Below are 19273 nucleotides of genomic sequence, written 5' to 3' on the forward strand. Positions count from 1 at the left end.
GGACAAGCTAGCCTTGACCACTTCCAAAGGATTTGTCAATCAAATTACATGTGTTTGTCATTTTTATAATTAGAAATTTTGTGAAATGCAATGTTTTAAACCTTCTTTAAGTTTTGAAGGCTTTTTTTAAAATGTGCTAATGTACGATGATTAAGGTACCATGCAACACCCAATGTGGGCAAGCTATGAGCTGCCTAGGGCTTAAAGTCAAGACAACTCACACCCATTTATTTTGAAGCTTTTTTGTAAAGTTTTGCACTTCATTTTACATTAAACCTCAATTTTTCATGAACATGAACACTAGGACTCTCTGGTCCTTTTACTCATGCCCCTCAAGCTGCACGTAATAAAACCTTGGCTCGACACACACTCTCTCTCTCTCTCTCTCTCTCTCTCTCTCTCTCTCTCTCTCTAACCCTTTTCTTGTATGTTCTTCCCACTGGGTCAACACACAGATTGTTCTAAAAACTAAAGCCAGGACTTTGATCCCAGCAATGGGATGGCCTATTTATTGCAGTACAGATTAGAGGTACTGAGGACCATGCCCGACTCATCTCAACACATTCACTTCTTAGATTCAACTGCAACAAAAGAATTAGATGCATAACACACAATTAAACACCAATGCACATAGGAGATTCTGATTCAGTCGTAGAGAGATGCTGACACCAAAATAAGCAACTCATAATATCAGTTTCTAATATCCTTCTACAAACAAAGCTATAGAGCACAAACTTGGGGGTCTAAGAAGCTTGATAAGTATCTTCCAAAACTGCAGGGCACAAATGTGGGTTTTTGAAGCTTTACAAGCATCTCCTAAACATCCATGAGATCCCTCTACAACTAGGACCACATTGGCAACCCACCAAGACAGACATATTAAAAATACTAGCAGAGGCCCATGTTGGGACAATGTTGATTCAATAAATAACTTAGCAGTCAGAAGTAAACAATCCAAGGGTATGGGTGCTAGATAATGGCTAAGCCAATAGCTGGCATTGACCTAAGCCAATTCTGCTTACAGTTAACATGCAGACCATTACAGTAATAAGACCTTCCCATATGCATCCGACAGTTAGTAGTACAACGCATCAGAGGGAAAGCTGCTTCTTTTTTCAAATTTGTTAACATGCAGACCATTACAGTAATAAGACCTTCCCATATGCATCCGACAGTTAGTAGTACAACGCATCAGAGGGAAAGCTGCTTCTTTTTTCAAATTTTTCTTGCAAACCTTCCCATATGCATCAGTCAATTCGTATGATAACACACGAACAAAATTCTTTCGGTTCAAAATATGTGCACCACTTCAACATGCAAAAAATCCAGTGCTGAGACAGTTTTCGGCCTAGTATGGCTGAACATTTGTTTCCACAATCAAGGGAAATGAATAAGTCTACTAAGAAATGTTGGACAAAAGAAAATTCTTAGAAAATTGTACTTCAATCAACTTCAATCATGCAAGTGGTTGAAATACCTCAACAGCTAACGCAATCTCAATCACCTTTTGCCTTTCCTGTGTTGATGCTTCGATCCAAAGACCTTTCTCCTCGAGTCTACTTTCTGTTGCAGATTCCTTTGGCTGTTGCTATCTGAATCATCTGCATCACTATCACTCCAAGAGAATAATGTTTTTGAAGCTTGCTGGAGTCCAGGACTAGTTGCTTTCAAGTCTCTTTTCTTAGTTGCTTTGGAGGGTTTTTCATTACTCTTTCCATCTACCACACTCCCTTTTGATGGACGCTTGCCAATTGGATTAGAAGTGGAAGATGAAAGCTTGACATCCTGGATTTTTGAAACTTTACAAGATCTGGGCATGTTTTTCATTTGCTTCACCCCCTTTTGAGAGGAAGATGCATTGGCTTTTGCTTCTTCATCTTCTGACCATCTAAAAATAGCCTTAGAGTTCTTGCCTCCTTGAACTTGAAATTCCAAGCGCGAAAACGCTTCATCTTCCTCACCACTGAGATCCATGTCACTATCGCTATTCTCAAGATCCAAGAAATCAAGAGAGTCTGAATCCGTCTCCTCCTGTGAAGCCTCATAATCACTTTCTAGAACCTGCTGAATAGATACCTTTCTTCTTGAAAGGTTGAGCTTCTGTACGTTATTACAGCTCACAGATCTAGAAGACCCCTTGCACTTACCAACTTCAGGCATGCCTTCAGGGTGACTCCCAACAGAGCAGCTTGATTCGCTTCTAGAAAAATGAGGCCTCTGTACAGTTTTACAGTTCAAAAGTTCAGGAGACTCTGCATGATAATGAGCATCAGATACAGTTGCATTGTCATTCTGCCCAGTATACCTGCCCTCAGAGCTCTTCTTAGCACCATGTAACTCCGTTCTGTCCTCATCCAGACTATTTCTCTCATGATGCAGGCTGGGACCTACATCCTTCCTGGTTTTCAGACCGAGTACTGAATGAACAAGTGGACATTCAATTCCACACTCTCGGCATTGTAAGTTCCTTTCAAAGTTCACATACCTACACCTGTCCAGTTATGACTCATTACTTAGTCATTCAAGGTTTGACTGGTATACAAAGCGCACCTAAAAGAATAAGGCCAGTGAATACAAATATGCCTTACTTGGGACACTGCCACTCTCCAGAAAGCGTCTGTTGAGGTGGTCGACTAACATTGCATTCTCGACAGTTTTTGTTTTTGGCAAAGTTCATGAAGTTACAACTGTGTTCCACAAGACAGGGGCACTTTTGAGTCGAAAACCACAAACAATCCTCAAACTTGCATGCAAAGAAGGAAGGGAAGACTATAAGAAAAGCAGCCTATAAGTTGCTGTGAACACCCCAATATTCAATAGCACTTACTTTGGACAACTCCAATCACCTAGCTTCATCATCACATCATCTCTAGGTTTCTTAGCAGTAACAGGTTTTTCTTTTCTGGACTTAGAAGGGACCTCTCGAGCCTGTTGTACTTCTGGGGCCTTTTCCACAAAAGACGGATCCCTGGGAAGTGCACCGAAAGTAAGAATCTCTTGCAATATTCTACGAACTGAAGTTTCAACCTCGCCAGGATATGACATGAATGACTCTTCACTAGGCAAGGCATTTACGGCAAATCCTGTAATAATACGAACCACATCAAGTGTCCGTGGATCTGGGGACGTGTCTTTTGGAGGATCAAGAAATGCCCTAGGACATGACATCTTCAAACTGCATCTTTGACATACCTGATGGCATACAAGCAAATTACGACTAATTCCCCAGATATCCACTCAAAACACTTAATTTGTCCAGTGCTCTGACCACCCAGATAATGCTCAGACTTCATATTTGACCGGTGCAAGTGCAGTATTTTACCTCCCCTTCTGGTATCCGGAACATAGTTCTTAGACGCTTGCTTGCGTTAGATGCTTTCGTGTCCAAGCTTGGACAGCCGTAATTTGCTATCACCTTTAAATCTTTTTTTGTCAAAGACCTGGAGTTGAAGCCAGACACTGAATTACCTAACATGGCACAACTTAGCGATTGTTAACAACTACCTGCAATCACGAATGTTCAAATTGATCACACTATAAACTTATTCCGGAACCTGAAAATGTCACCACGATCACGGCTGAATGCAATACTTGCTGTCCTGACACAAGAACCAGTCTCAAACACTGACTTTCCCTCCTCGGTCCACTTTTCCATGCCTGTAAAGAAGTTTCCAGCATAGAGAAACTGCAAGAACTCAATCCATTCTGGCCACGGATGCTTAAATTCAGTAGCCAGTGTCCTATCTACTGTAATCTCTTCCAAATCCTCTTTTGATTCTGCCAAATCACCACTGCAATCCTGTGACAAACTGAAAACATAGCTGTCAGGTCTTGTATCTTCCAAAGTCCCTTCTGATTCTTCTACAGTACCACTACAATCCTCTAATAAACTGGAAACATTGCTGTGAGCTGTTTTCTCTTCGAGGCAATCCTTGGCTGCTGCTGTAGAATCACTGGATAATCTGAAATCATTGCTGTGAGATTGTTTGACAGTAATTTTTTTCATGCAAGTCTCGCCAACACGAGGAAACTTGGCACCTGCTATCTTTGCTAATATCTCAGAGGCCTCCAATGCAACCCTTTTCATCTCCTCGGGGCTGGCAGTCCTCCGCACTTGCTGTTGTAGGGGAGGCTCCGAATCCACAAGCTGGTCCAGGACTGTGCTGTCAGAATAATTTCCCTTGTCCACTTTGCTTTTGACATCCTTGACAGCGGAAGAGAAGACTTTTCCATTTTCCTTTTTGGATTCCGAATCCTTGATAGGGCCGACTCTCTTCTGCATCCGGGGACGTGTAGCTACTTTGTTATTTTTCTTGGACGTTTGAAGCTCCTCACCGTCCTCGGTAAACCCTAGGCTCGCCAGGGTAAGCTGTTGCTTAATCCCGACACAGCGCTCCCCGGAGATGCAAGTCTCGTCCTTACGGCTGCTCTTGGCATCAGCCTCGTCAAAATGTACATCCCCATAAGATTCGGCTCTTTCCAAGAGGCTGAAGCTCGCAGGAGCACTAGCTTCGCTGGGCCGGGTCTCCGCTGAAATAGGCCTGAAGAACCCTTGGCATCTCAGACAGAAATCGGCGGGCGATTGCCATTGGAAGCCATGTCCACGGAAGAGCAAGGCCAGAGGCCTCCTGCAGCGCAGCAGCACGGCCGTCTGCATCTCCGGCTTCTGCTGCAGGGGGCGAAGGTTTACGGAGGGTTTTTCCCCATCATATTAAGGCTCCAACTCCCAGTATTTTGAAATTTTTGAGCTACCAATATCAAACCACGAGGGAGATTCTCGACTCAGCCCTAACCAAGATGGCCTCGCTTCACGAGAAATACAAGGCTTAGCAATTTTATAACTAGGTTGACATGTGCAGCTCGGTAAAGGAGTTTGAAGTTCTATATGCAGTTCTTGCATGTTTGTTATGTAGTAGTTTTACTAATGGTGTTTAGACATGCATCATGTTTCGAAGCAAAGTACGTTTGTAGATAAGTTTTTGCATTGTTTAAATACGTAGAGGATGTCGAGAGGAGAATATCTAAGCATATGTAGTTCGAGTCATTGATCGTGATTTTGAACGTTCACATTTCTTTTGGTCGTATAGGCACCATGGCCAAGTGGAAATAAGAACGGAAACACTACATTTTCCAAGGTGATATTTCTAGGTAAGGTGAGGTTCTTATAGGCAAGCCGTCCATCCTTAACGTTGTTATTCTTTCAACAAGATAGTTATTATTCTATAATGTGATGCATGCAAACTCGTGATGATCGGCTCCTTGGAATGCCTGACACATCAACTTGGCTCGACTACATTTTCGAGCAAACTATAACATCTTTCATTCTCGTGATCTGCTTGGAGCATTGGGTCGAATGGAGAGCCTTCATGATGGAGCCCTATAATCCTTTTGATGGATTGCATGTTCAAGATGCAAAGCCCTGTTCTTGGATGTGGATGTTCTACTATAACCATGTACTTCTGAATCAATGGATTATGTAGCATGTTGAAAGCAAACACATCCACAATATCAGATGTAGCCAAGTCAATTCTAGTAGGTGCCTATGAAAGCAATCCATCATTCCAAGAGACTAGAGGGTTATTGAGAATATATCAACGGTCCAAGATTCTATTTGCAATCGCTCTTGTCGTTTTGTAGACCGAGATGGATGTATCAATGATGCTCAATAGCTGAAGCTATAACAGCTTTGCTCATTTTGTGTAGTCTGGTAAGAGTGACATCACATATTTCTTTCTCTCTTTCTTCGCAAGACATGGTCGGCATTTAGTTATCATCATGTTGACTGCATGTTGTCGGTATTCAAGAATGAGAATAGTGCTTGACAAAGTCGTTGTAACTTGTATTTCTTCTGTAGATGGATCGTCCTTTTATGAGTTAACAACATGATGTTGCATTATGACTGTAGCACAAGATAGGCATATTGTTAGTCTTTCAATGATGCTTTCACATTCTGTCGCCCAAGATGATTCAAATTTTTCTATGTTGTACCGAGTTGCAATAAACAGTTTTAGTGATGTTTTTGTAGAAACCATAGTTTTCCTTTTTCTAGAAGTCCTGAAGGATGCCTTGTGACTTTGTTTCTTCGTAGTGTCCATTGATGTTGATGAGAACAATACGTTTTTATCATAAAATTGCAATACCCTTGTTCACAAAAAAATATGCTATACTTCGTAATTTTATTTTATTTTAATATAGTTTATTTTTTTGACGTGCAAGGATCATAATTTTTTTCTTCTTAATAGTAATTCTAATAAAATAAATAAATAAAATTGATAAACAATAACAGTACTTCAAAAACTAAATGAAATGAGAAAACATGCTGTATAGCATGCTGAAGAGTTGGCACAAATCTCTTCGTAATTAAATAATTATGGGAGAAAGTGTCATTCCCCCATCCATTCAAAATATCCGGTTTGTTGAAGTTTTACGTTTTCTTTTTTTTTAGTACATTTGAAAGTTCGTTACGCTTTCATTTTCACCATATGTTCAAAAGAACAGTTTCTTTCATTTTCATTTCACTACTAGTTACTAATTCTAAAAGGAACAAATGATGAAGATTTGAATCTAATCTTAATAAACTAAAAAGAGAAAGGACAAAATTATTTAAATTAATCCTAAAAAGAACGAATGACAAAGATTTGGATCTAACCTTTTAGCTTACAAACACGATGACCGAGGAACTGACATACATGTCTCCACGCACTTGTGTATGACCTTCCTATCTTCTCAAATAAGAGACAAATTTCATAATGAAGAGAATAGCCCATACTACTTAAGTCTCCGGCATAAGGCTTCCCAACGTTCAAAACTTTCCTTTAAGCTTTTTAAAGCTTTTGTAGTTTACAAACTTAAAAAGCCTAAAAGCTTTTAAACATTTAAGCTTTTCTTAAAAAGCTTTTCTTCAATTTCGATGTAAGCTTATGCTTTCCTTCTTTAATCCAAAAAAATAACAAAAAAGATAATTACAAAATGTCACATAGCTACACATTGTAACTAGGGTGCACAATCATGCTCAGAAGCTGTGTTTGCAACTAGTAAGACGTGCAATCATGCTCAATGTGAGTCATACACAATGAAGGAAAAACTATCTATAAAAGTAAGTCACATACAATAGCCAAGATGGAGCATAAAGCCAAAAAGAGAAGGGTGCTCTAAGTATCCAAACTCCTCCTGCAATTGGTCGCCATCCAAAAGCTCATCTCGATGCAATGGATCATCAAAATAACTTTGCAACATAACCAAATATCAATTCGCATTAGACAATGCATAATAAGAACTATAAATTTGCTACACTATTAAAAGAGACATGATATAATGGACCACTGTGAGCATAGAGCTTATCAATGAGTGTAGTTAGACCATGTCTTTTTGCATATCTCATTTTGAGGCCATTAGAACTTCAATTTGTGATGGCGTGCTACAAAGCAAAGAAGATAAATTAGTTTTTTTAGAATTATATTAGTAATACAAGCAACATTAAAAATAAGAAAGCTTTCATAACAAATAGAAAACTTACAAAATCCTCTAAGCAAGACTTGTAGTCACCACTCCCAAGGTGATGCACGACTCTCGTCTCTAGCCATGCCCTTGCCACCTCCCATTGCTGCCACCATCACTATGGAGAGGAAGTGGCCTCCTCTCTAAGCTTTCTCCAATCCTTGTAGTCTAGCCATGTGGGCTTTCTTGTGACATTCTTTATTGCCTTCTGCGCATTTGATCACTTATGGGACATGTAAGCATGCATCTACTCCATCATCCATCCTATGGAGAAATGATTAGTGGCGGCACAAGGTACTAGAAACCCCATATGCAAGGATGCAATCGCATGGTCCTTACTATACATTGTGCCAAAAGACTTGTTGATACAACTCGCACATATTGGTGAGGTAAGTCTTATATGCATCCTCTCTCCACTTGGGAGCATGCTACTGAGCATAAGCATGAGATTTCTAGACATCAAGTGTACCTATAGGAGTGGCACATGTAGGAGTGCAATCCATAAACAATTGAGAAAAGCCATGTGCCACAAGAGTGGTGATACCTATGTCCATTCCATCAATGTGGGAGGGGGATAGTACGTTTGTGTATCTTTAGCAACCATTGAAGCCACACTCCCTAGCATCTCGACAAGGGTGAGGAGTACCAATAAGCCACAAGATCGTAGCATTTGCATCTCTACACAACATCTTTGGGAACTAATCCTAGTATGACAAGGAGACACAACCTCCAAGTCTTCATAACATCCACTGACACCACCACCTCTCCTAATTAGGCAAGGGGTACCTAAGCCTCCCTCTAGGGCCAACCTCCTAAAGTGTTGACTATACCTACTAGAGATCGATATATCGAAGCATACCAAGGCAAAACGTAAGGATGTTGACTCTGACAATTCAATATTTGCTCTATCTCTTAAGTGTGTCATCTGATCTAGAGACATGAATGAAAATCTTCTTCAACTCCTCATCTATGTACTATCGTCTTGTAATGCTCTCTAGACCAAGTTTGATAATGTTCACAACTAAAAAGAGTTATCACTTAATTCAATGTAGAGATAAAAGTGAAAAACAATAACAACATATATGTGGACTTGCATAAAACTCAAAAAACATGTAATAAAGTATCAATATAAGTAAGGGGTCAATGACTCTAATAGTAAGTTATTGTAAACATGATCAGTTCTATGACTCCATGACTTCATATTAGCATGGCTCGACACACACTAGAAGGTTTATGCAAAGATCTTCACAAAAAAAGAGCCTAATTTACTCTCAAAGAAATCTTGTACATCCATCTTCTCCACTAGTTGTGTTGGATTTCCCAAGCTTTTGTCTCCTCCATTTGTTGCAAGCCCTCCTCATCCTCCATTAGTTGCAAGTCTTTCTCCAAGTTGCCAAAGTACTATATCTTATTCACTACAATATTTGGACCTATGGTCAGTCCACCATCGACTTTCCTACTCAAACTTTACCATGACAATACAAATCATCATCAAGTGCAATTTTCATGGGGTCTACTTGAAAATATCACGCATGTGATCATGCTCCATTTTAGACTTTGTATTGTGTATTGAAGCTTTAGGGTTAGCTGTCGTTTACATGTACTGGATATAACAATGATGAAAGCATATGTTTACCTTTGGACTACATCCCTTGGAGAACTCCCACTCCTCTCCTATGTCACTAGCTCACATTCATGTGATGCACTTATTAACTACTCATGCAACCACTTCATAGGCATGAGTTGTAGATTCTCTAGGCCCTTGAGATATCGAATATGTCGTTGATGCATATTATGCTAAAGTTCTAACCGTATTGTTGCTCATTCAACTTTGGCAGCCTTGTAACTTATGAAGCTACTTCTCCATGGATGCATGGTGTAGCAAATAAAAATTATTAACCTTCTTCTCCATGGTTCTATCCATCCTCTTCTCTATCCCATTTTCAATCACCTCATCGGTAGTTACTTTGTCTTTGTCATCCTTGAAGGTTCATAGTAATATATTGTTTGTATCCACCATCACACGCCACTCAAAAATAACTTTATCTTCTTTTGTGAGATCCATTGCCTTTATTTTGACAACTTATAAATGGATAAACACATCTTCGGAGTGAGACAATCCATGATCATGATCATTAGTACGAACTATCTCAATTTGAATACATTGTCTATCTTAGATCAACACAAAAATAGAAAAATACAAATAGCACTTAATCAAATCATTGACTATGTTGGTTAGCACAAACTTTGCACATCTTGTGCTAACCATGGGATTTGAGTCTTATTAGTTGGTCATCTTTGGTAAATGCAGCCTTGAGATAGCACATCACACTTGTTATCGTGTAGATAGACTTAATGATTTGCTTCACATTGCACTTCCCTTTGGTGGATAGAACCAAAGGAGCATGAGGTAGTTGTATACAAACATCCTAGCTTTCTTGTGGGCAATACACCTCTATCTTACCTATCTCTTTCAAGTACTCACGGATGAAAAAAACATCTTTAAGCAGGATACTCGACACCCATCATACAATGGCATGGAATTCTCCTCTTTCAATGGGTCAAAGGACTCAACATCCATGAGTAGTAATGCCTCAATCATTACTTCCACTCAAGCTCCCTTATGTGAGAATGGTTTGGATGGTCCCCAAATTCTTCTCCACCACAAGACACACCTTTTTGAGTATGCATATGCTTGGATGCTTCTTGCATGGTATGCCCATGAACTCTTCTTACCAGGTGTAGGAGATTGTTACTTGTGATGTAGCATCATCACTGTAAAAGATTTTCATAGACAAACAATACATTGCAAAATATTACAATTAGAGCTTGTCTTTGCACCATAATTAGAGCACATCTTTGCACATTTTATTGAACTAGTGCACGTTACAAATTGATGTACTTGTGTTGTTTGGATGCTATACAAGCATCTTGATCGGTGGAAGATGTACTATGTTTATAAGGAGTCATGCAACTGTTTAAGATTGTAGTGAATACATAGAGCTATCATTATGACAAATGCTAAAAGGTCAGACAATATCACTCAAGTAGTGGGTGAGAAGCTGGATAATAACAACTATGCTATCTAGAAATTCCATATGGAGAGCTTTCTCATCAAAAAAGTGTTGAGAATCAGCAATCACACTCAAACAGCCTCTTTGTATGGATTCTCAGGGTCAAGGACATGCAGGGTACATTATCCCATATGCACAATGGTGCCTACTGCAGTTTCCTACTTTCCTATAAAGCATTGTACTTGCTTCCTTTCTTAATGCAATGATAGTACTCTTTTCATTTCAGTAAAGTGTCAATGTCATTGTCCACATACACAAGATTGTGTTTATGAGTCCAAGTCTCAATCTTGGAACCTAATTCACTTGTGTAACAAACAGTGTCCATTCCATCATGAGTCTACACTTCTCCTTCCATCCTCCATAGCTTCCGGTTATGTCATGCTCTAGATCCCGCATTTCTAACATGGTATCAGAGCCCAGTTGGGCATGGCATTGCTTCTCCAGCCTCTCTTGATTCTTCTGAACCTCCATCCAGCTCAATGTCAGCTCATGACTTCATCTCCCAACTCTACTCTCACTGAAGCTTCCATGGCAGCCATAGCCAGCAGCACCCTATCAGATTGAACTGCTTATATCTCACTCCACAGGTCAAATCTCTTACAGCTTCCTTCTGGAAAAGTATTCCCCAACTCATAAAGCTTCTCTGTATCACATCAATCCAGGACATTGGACCATCTGGAGCTCAGCATTGTGAAAATCCCAAATCTCTGTTCTGTGTCTGCCATAGCCAGACAGGACCTACCTTGCTTGGAGCTTCCATAACTCTTCAACCAGGCCATTTTAGCCCACGATTTCTTCTGGAGAGTTGTTCCTCTGCTCAAGGCGTTTCATCTTGGCACAACAATCAATGACATTGATGCTCCCTGGCTCCAGCATTGCAGAAATTCGACCACGCTGTCCAGATCTGCGCCGAATCTGTTCGCGGCACCTGCGCGCCTTATACTGACCACGATCTGCACAATCTTCATGGGGCTTTGGTAGCCCATGACATAAGCTTCCTAGATATGTAAAAAGTTTTAAAAATGATGCACTGTAGCTCCTGCAATAAGCAAAAAACCAGGCCCCTGTCTCAGAAACCCTAAATCCACCATAGCCAAAAGCTTCAAAATTTTGACATTTTTCACTGTTTCTCTCACTGAAGTTATCAACAGTGATTTTAATCACTGAGCAATACTCTCTGAAGTTCGTTAAAGTACTGTCACTCAGATCTGACGACATCAGCATCAAATCAAGAAGGGGAAGATCACTTGGAGTAAAAGACTTTTGCAGATTTGGTATTCATTGACACTCAGTTAGTGCTTTTTAGCACTTGTGTCTCTCAATCAATTCTTCTGTTGCTCAAATCTAATAAAGTCTGAAGTTGATTTGCTACTGTTCCCGTAAATCTAACATGGGCAAAGACTCGCCAAATGCTCGATTCAAAGGAGTCGGATTCCACACTTGGCAAACCCGCATCAAGCTCATCCTGATGAAGAAGGGTCTCTGGGCCATCACAAATGGCAAAGAGAAGAAACCGAGGGACGCGGACCTTGCAACTACTTGGCAAAAGAATGATGACAGAGCCCAGGCCATTATCAAATTGGAGCTAGACGACAGTTATATCCATCATGTGGATAACTGTGAGACCTCACAGGATACATGGAAAAGACTTGACACCCTGTTCGGTGCACAATCTAAATCATCAAAGTATGGTCTCCTGATTGAATTCTTCAGGCTTGAAATGAAGTCCAGCACATCACTTGCCACACATCTCAATTACATGGAAGGACTCCTAACCCAACTTGCAGGAATAAACATTAAAATGGATGAAGATGTTTGCATCGGTGTTCTACTTAAGAGCTTGCCTCCTGAATATAATAACGTATCAACAACTTTAATCAACATGCCAAATCTTGAACTTGTTGATATCCAGGCATCACTGTTAGAAGAAGAAAAGAAGCTAAAAACTAAAGAAGAACCAAGTACCTCTAGAGATGAGCATGCATTATATGTTGGCAACAGGTACAAAGGCAAGAAAGATCAGCTCTTTTGTGACTTCTGCAAAAGGACCGGACACACCGAGAAGTTCTGCCACGCAAGAAAGAGATCCCAAAAGGCATATCTAGTCGCAGTCAAAGAAGAAGAAGAAAATGAAGCAAAGGAAGAAGATGAAGATGAAGACCACCAGGATCGGAAGGACAAGACTCATCAGTCCTTGTACTCTCATAATTCTGATAGACTGTTTTAATAGCCTTGTATTTTCCTTGCCCTAATGCTTCCTGCCATAAGCTTTGTAAACTCCTTATGTAACTTGGCATTACAGTCCCTGTACACTTTGTGAGGCCCCTGTTACAGCCTCTGGATGTCCACCATGTTTATGGTACCCACACTTAGCTTTTTTTTTTTTTTTGCAACAGCCTCTGGTGTTTTGCCATGTCTGTGGTATGCCCACACTTTGCAGGTGGTTCTCATTACAGCCTCTACACACTTTGTGCCTTTCCTAGTTGTGATTGAGGAGGGGTGTTGAGAATCAGCAATCACACTCAAACAGCCTCTTTGTATGGATTCTCAGGGTCAAGGACATGCAGGGTACATTATCCCATATGCACAATGGTACCTACTGCAGTTTCCTACTTTCCTATAAAGCATTGTACTTGCTTCCTTTCTTAATGCAATGATAGTACTCTTTTCATTTCAGTAAAGTGTCAATGTCATTGTCCACATACACAAGATTGTGTTTATGAGTCCAAGTCTCAATCTTGGAACCTAATTCACTTGTGTAACAAACAGTGTCCATTCCATCATGAGTCTACACTTCTCCTTCCATCCTCCATAGCTTCCGGTTATGTCATGCTCTAGATCCCGCATTTCTAACAAAAAGACTATTGGGATTTAGTGGTAGGTGCTGAAGTTGAGCCCAAGCTTCCTGAAAAGAATCAGCAAACTCTGCTAAACAATTGAGGGCACATCATGCTTGGATGGAAAGAGCCTGCAAAGTTTTACATTGACTATCACTATGTATTTCATATGCCATGGTAATGTAGATTATGAACTACAAAACACCAAAAGATGCTTGGAATATCCTAATGAGATATTATGGTACTACTACAAGCACAAGGAAGATACATCTAAAATAAAAGTTCAACACCATGGACAGGAAAGGACGTTCTATTCAAGAGTATGCAACAAAAATCAAAACCATTGTAGATCAATTGGCAATTATCAAAATTGAAGCAGAGGATGAGGATTTGGTTGCAGTGACATTGAATGGTTTAGGACATGAATACAAGTCATTTGACACATCTATCTTAGTGAGATCTAAAATGCTATGTTGAAATGTCAAGATTGTGGGAGAGAAGGAAGGAGTCTCACTTGAAGCTTTCTTGCTTGCACAATGGGGGAATATACACAAGGGTGGAGGCTGAAAACAGTTTTCCTCTTCTTAGTTGTGTAAGCCAAAAGAACTCACTTACAAAGAAATAGAAGAACCCTATATATGGGTCTCAAACCAAACTCAACTAACTAAGGTGGCATACTAACTGAGCCACGAACTAGAGTAGATAAGGATAGCTATCATGTAGCTATTATTCATGGGCGGTGTACCAACCGCGTCTGCAACTAACACGTCGGTGACATAAATGCACAACGGTCACCCTGGCGTATCACGAGTGGAGCTCGATATCTCAACACTCCCCCTCGAGCTCAATCCCAATTCCTGCACACCAAGCAGGTCTCTGAACTTGCGCAGCTTCTCTGCACCCAATGCCTTCGTGAATATGTCAGCTACCTGATCCTCTGTGCTGACATAAACTAGATCAATAAGACCTAGTAAAACCCTCTCCCGCACATAGTGATAATGCACCTCAATGTGCTTTGTTCTAGCATGATAGACTGGGTTATTTGCCAAGTGTATAGTACTCATGTTGTCACAATAAATGACAACTGGCCCATCTGTAGACTGATGCATATCATAAAGTAGCTTATGCAACCAAGCTACCTCACATGCAGCCATTGCTGCACCCCTGTACTCAGCCTCTATGCTCGATAAGGCAAGTGTAGGCTGTTTCTTGCTGCTCCAAGTGACTGCAGCACTCCCAAAAGAGAACACATATCTACTGGTAGATCGTCTATCAAAAATACTACCAGCCCAATCAGCATCAGTGTATCCATGCAGCTGTATCTGAACCCCAGTCTCATAAAATAGTCCATACTGCAATGTGGACTTCACATACCTGAGTATGCGTCTAGCCGCATCCAAATGCGGTTTCCTTGGAGCCTGCATAAACTGACTTACTAATCCAACAGCATAGCTCAAATCTGGCCTGGTAATAGTCATATAAATCAAGCTTCCTACTATGCGTCTGTACATAGTAGGGTCTTCCAGAAGCTCACCTGCATATGCGCTTAGCTTCACATTCTGCTCCAAAGGAACTGAAATAGGCTTACAGCCTGTCATCCCATATTTGGACAGCATGTCCAATCCATACTGCCTCTGCAAGAGCTGTATCCCACTTGGTGATCTAATCACCTCAATGCCCAAGAAATAACGCAGCTCTCCCAAATCCTTCATCTCAAACTTTTGCTTCAATAGCATTTTCACATGAAGGATATCTTCATCACTGTCACCTGTCATAATCAAATCATCAACATAAATGACAAGCAGCATAATACCTTTCTCTGTCTTTCTCACATAAAGTGAGAAATCTGCCTTGGAAATCTAAAAGCCAATAGTGATAAGATACTGCCCTATCTTGTCAGACCATGCTCTAGGTGCTTGCTTCAAACCATACAAGGCTTTCTTCAACCTGCAAACAAACTTAGGATGAACAGTATGCACATAACCTGGTGGCTGCTCCATATAGACCTCTTCTTGCAAATCACCATGCAAGAAGGCATTCTTTACATCCATCTGATGTAAAGACCATCCCTTTGATGCAGCCATAGCAATGACTGCTCTTACGGTTGCCATCCTTGCAACCGGACTGAATGTTTCTTCATAGTCAATGCCATATGTTTGTGCATACCCCTTGACTACTAATCTTGCCTTGTATCTGTTCACAGAACCATTTGCATTGTGCTTCACCTTATAAACCCACTTACAGCCAATTGCATTCTTACCTTTAGGCAAAGGTACCAATTCCCATGTAGCATTTGCTTCCAAGGCATCCATTTCTTCATCCATGGCTTTCTCCCATTTTTCTTTTCCCATGGCTTGCTCAAAAGAAGTGGGTTCTGGTTCCTGTATCACCTTGACCATATATGCATAGTGAATGGCTGTAAATCCATCATATTTCAGCCTATCCACAGGATACCTAACTCTGGTAGACCTGTGCAAAGTGGGTTCACTCCCAGGTGCTCTCAAAACATCCCTGGTCTTCCTTACTCCAGGTGTAACAATAGAAGGAATACCCAACTCATCATCAATGCTCTGTTCTGAGCCACTGGATTCACCATCCACATAAGAGTGACCTGCATTCACATCAAACATGGGCTGATCAACCTTCTCTTTTCCTTTTCGTGATACCTGCATACCACTATCTGCATTACATTGAGAAGATTCTCCTGATCTCAATCTGCCTGTCCATGGCGAAGAATGTGAACCACTGCTAGAGGACGCTCCAGGTCCACTAATATTTTGTGACTACTGCTGTGAATTCTGTGCAGCATTACCATTTTGTGCATCTACATCATCAATCACATTTACTGGTTTATACCAGCTACTCATCTCATCAAAAACAACATCTCTGCTCACTGTAAACTTACGAGTAGAAGGGTTATAGCATCTATACCCTTTTTGCTGCAGAGAGTAACCAATAAAGATGCACTTCTCAGCTTTTGGATCCAACTTGGATCTCAACTCATCTGGCACATGTACATAGGCAATGCAACCAAAAATTTTCAAATGAGAGATATCTGGTTTCCTACCAGTATACCTCTCCTCTGGAGTCATTCCATGTATTGCTGCAGTGGGAGTCCTGTTCATTATGTAGACTGCTGTAGCAACTGCTTCAGCCCAATAAAAATCTGGCAGGTCTTTTTCATTGAGCATGGCACGAGACACCTCTCCAATATGTCTGTTTTTTCTTTTTGCAATTCCATTTTGCTGTGGGGTATGACTGCATGAATATTGCTGCTTTATGCCATGCTCCTGCAAGAACCTTGCAAACTCATTTGAGAGGTACTCTCCCCCTCCATCTGACCTTAGGCATTTTATCTGCAGGCCTGTTTCTTTTTCAACCATAACTTTAAGAGTTTTGAAATGCCCAAAAACTTCACTTTTCTTTTTCATAAAATACACCCAAACTTTTCTGCTATAGTCATCAATAAAAGTGACAAAATAATGACAGCCTCCAAGAGATGCAGCTTTAGTTGTCCACACATCAGAGTGGATTAATTCCAATGGCTTCTTACTCTCTTGAACATGTCTAGGAAATGGTTTCCTTGCCTGTTTTCCAAACTGACAGGCTTCACATACCTTATGCATTTCTGCAACCTTGAATTTTGGCAAACCTGCAACAATATTTTGGGCCTGCATTGATTTAAGTCGTTGTACATTAACATGACCAATGCGTTTATGCCAGATATCAATATCTGCAACTACACCGGTCCCATGTGCAAACATTGCTGCACTCAATTCAGGCATGTCTGCATCCAACGTAAACATTCTACCCTTCTTCTTTCCTTTTGCTATCAAGCGACCTTTATTTTTTATATCCTCAACAAAGCATCCATGAGGATTAAATCTGACCTGCAAGCCCTGCTCAACCATTTGACCAACAGAAACCAGATTCTTGGTGATATTCGGGACATGAAATACATCGGACAGGTATTTCTTTTTCCCATCCTGCATAGACAAGGGAATTTTTCCAATCTGCACAATAGGATGTGCAGTATCATCACCAGTCTCCACAAATCCCGGTTTTTCCATTTTTCTTGCATCCTCCATCCATTCTGCATGACCTGTCATGTGGTCTGATGCACCTGAGTCAACATACCATACATCATTGCTTTCTTCTGCACTTGTCACAGAATTGTTCATATATTGCACCATAAACAAGTGCTCATTTCTGTCATCACCCTGTCTACTAGAAGATGCATAATTCCCTTGTTGCAGTTTTCCATTCATGATGTCATTCTGCTTTTTATAGCAATCTTTAGCCATATGACCCATTTTACCACAGTAGTAGCATTCAACATTACTGTTTGCATTTTGGCCTCTTTGCCATCCACCACGACCTCTTTGGCTCCCCCTGCCTCTCGAGTTACCACGTCCTCCTCCATAGGATTGGTTTTCTTGAGTTTGCTGCATATTCTGATTTCTGCCACGGCCTCCAAATCGGCCTTCTCTACCTCTGCCTCTACCTCTTCCAGCATTTGAGTAGAAGACAGCTTCTTTTGAAGTTCCTCCTGAAGAAGATGCACCACCATTTCTCTGCTCCTCAGAAATTAGAAGAGCAATCAACTCCTCAAAATCAGAAAATCTTTCAGGAACTGAAATGGATGTCCGAAACTGTGCATAATCCTCTCTTAGACCATTCAAGGTCACAGAAACTAAATCATCATCTTCCACTGGCGACCCAATGGAAGCAAGTGCATCTGCAATCTTCTTCACCTTCATGTGGTAGTCATTGATGCTCATACTTTCTCTTTGCACATTATGCAACTCTTGCTTGAGCTGCATTTTCCTGGCTTGCGTATTTGTGCTATACATTTTTGACAAAGTATCCCATGCCTCCTTTGGCGTACTTGCATCCTGAATATGCACAATCATAGAGTCTGAAATACTGATAGACAGCCAGTACATAACTTTCCTGGCTCTCTCATGCCATGATTTGAATGCCTGCATTTCCTGTTGATTGGGAACATCAGGAAGAACTGGTTCTTCTTCATTTCCTGCAACAAATTCCCAATATCCTTTTCCCATAAGGAAATTCGTCATTCTAAACTTCCATGCTTGGAAGTTGTTCTTGTCAAGCTTTTCAGTGACAATCTGTGAAAGAGAATCAGATGCCATCACAGAATACTGCAAAAAATTCTGTCACTCCAAAAAACACAGCTTCACCCTCACAAGGGCAAATCTGCAAAACTGGCGAAAGTGGTATTTGACCACACAGTCACTTCCTAGTGACGATTTTGCATAAACAGGAACCAATGATGATTCTGAAACTCTCAATGTCTCTGCGCACAAGCATACGATGCAATTTCTACAGTAACTTTTCACCGACCTGTAGAACAGTGGTCGCACAGCATAAAATAGGGTCTTTTCCTGAGTGCGTGCAGAAAACTTCCGCCTTCAAAACAGGCCCCGAAATGGCCTCAAATAAAAAAAAACAAGGTCGCCAAGGGCTAAAGCCCTCTCCCGCAGCATATAGTGCCCTCTTGCTTCACCGCAAAGAGCGTCTCAACCTGAGACAATGCACTCTTGCACTTTCCGGCTGTGCTACCTGCAGAGATCTGCTCCCAAAACAGAAAATGAAAGCAACACTGCTCCTCTTACCAGAACACCGCGAGCTTGGCTTGCTTTCTTGAGCTCCTTACCACGAACAAGGCTCTGATACCATGTCAAGATTGTGGGAGAGAAGGAAGGAGTCTCACTTGAAGCTTTCTTGCTTGCACAATGGGGGAATACACACAAGGGTGGAGGCTGAAAACAGTTTTCCTCTTCTTAGTTGTGTAAGCCAAAAGAACTCACTTACAAAGAAATAGAAGAACCCTATATATGG

The 19273-nt window shown here is 40.9% G+C and overlaps 1 protein-coding gene across 2 annotated transcripts; it reads right to left on the reverse strand.

The window, feature by feature from the left end:
- Positions 1 to 1409: 1409 nt before the first annotated feature.
- On the reverse strand, positions 1410 to 4799 carry LOC148039097 (uncharacterized). Of its 2 annotated transcripts, XM_087674985.1 has the most exons (6): positions 3555 to 4799; positions 3323 to 3440; positions 2828 to 3192; positions 2589 to 2687; positions 2306 to 2491; positions 1980 to 2217 (listed from the first exon to the last, which is right to left on the reverse strand). In XM_087674985.1, exons 1-6 carry the CDS (start codon positions 4655 to 4657, stop codon positions 2118 to 2120), a joined length of 1971 nt encoding a protein of 656 aa, XP_087531111.1. In that variant the 5' UTR covers positions 4658 to 4799; the 3' UTR covers positions 1980 to 2117. The 2 variants fall into 2 exon arrangements, with proteins under 2 accessions (XP_087531110.1, XP_087531111.1); XM_087674984.1 differs by having other exon boundaries at positions 1410 to 2491; positions 3555 to 4795.
- Between the last annotated feature and the right edge of the window lie 14474 nt (positions 4800 to 19273).

Source organism: Lygodium microphyllum, chromosome 3, assembly GCF_053477565.2.
Source record: "Lygodium microphyllum isolate KBCC chromosome 3, Lygodium_microphyllum_v1.1.10, whole genome shotgun sequence".
In the NCBI taxonomy this organism is placed as follows: Eukaryota; Viridiplantae; Streptophyta; class Polypodiopsida; order Schizaeales; family Lygodiaceae; genus Lygodium; species Lygodium microphyllum.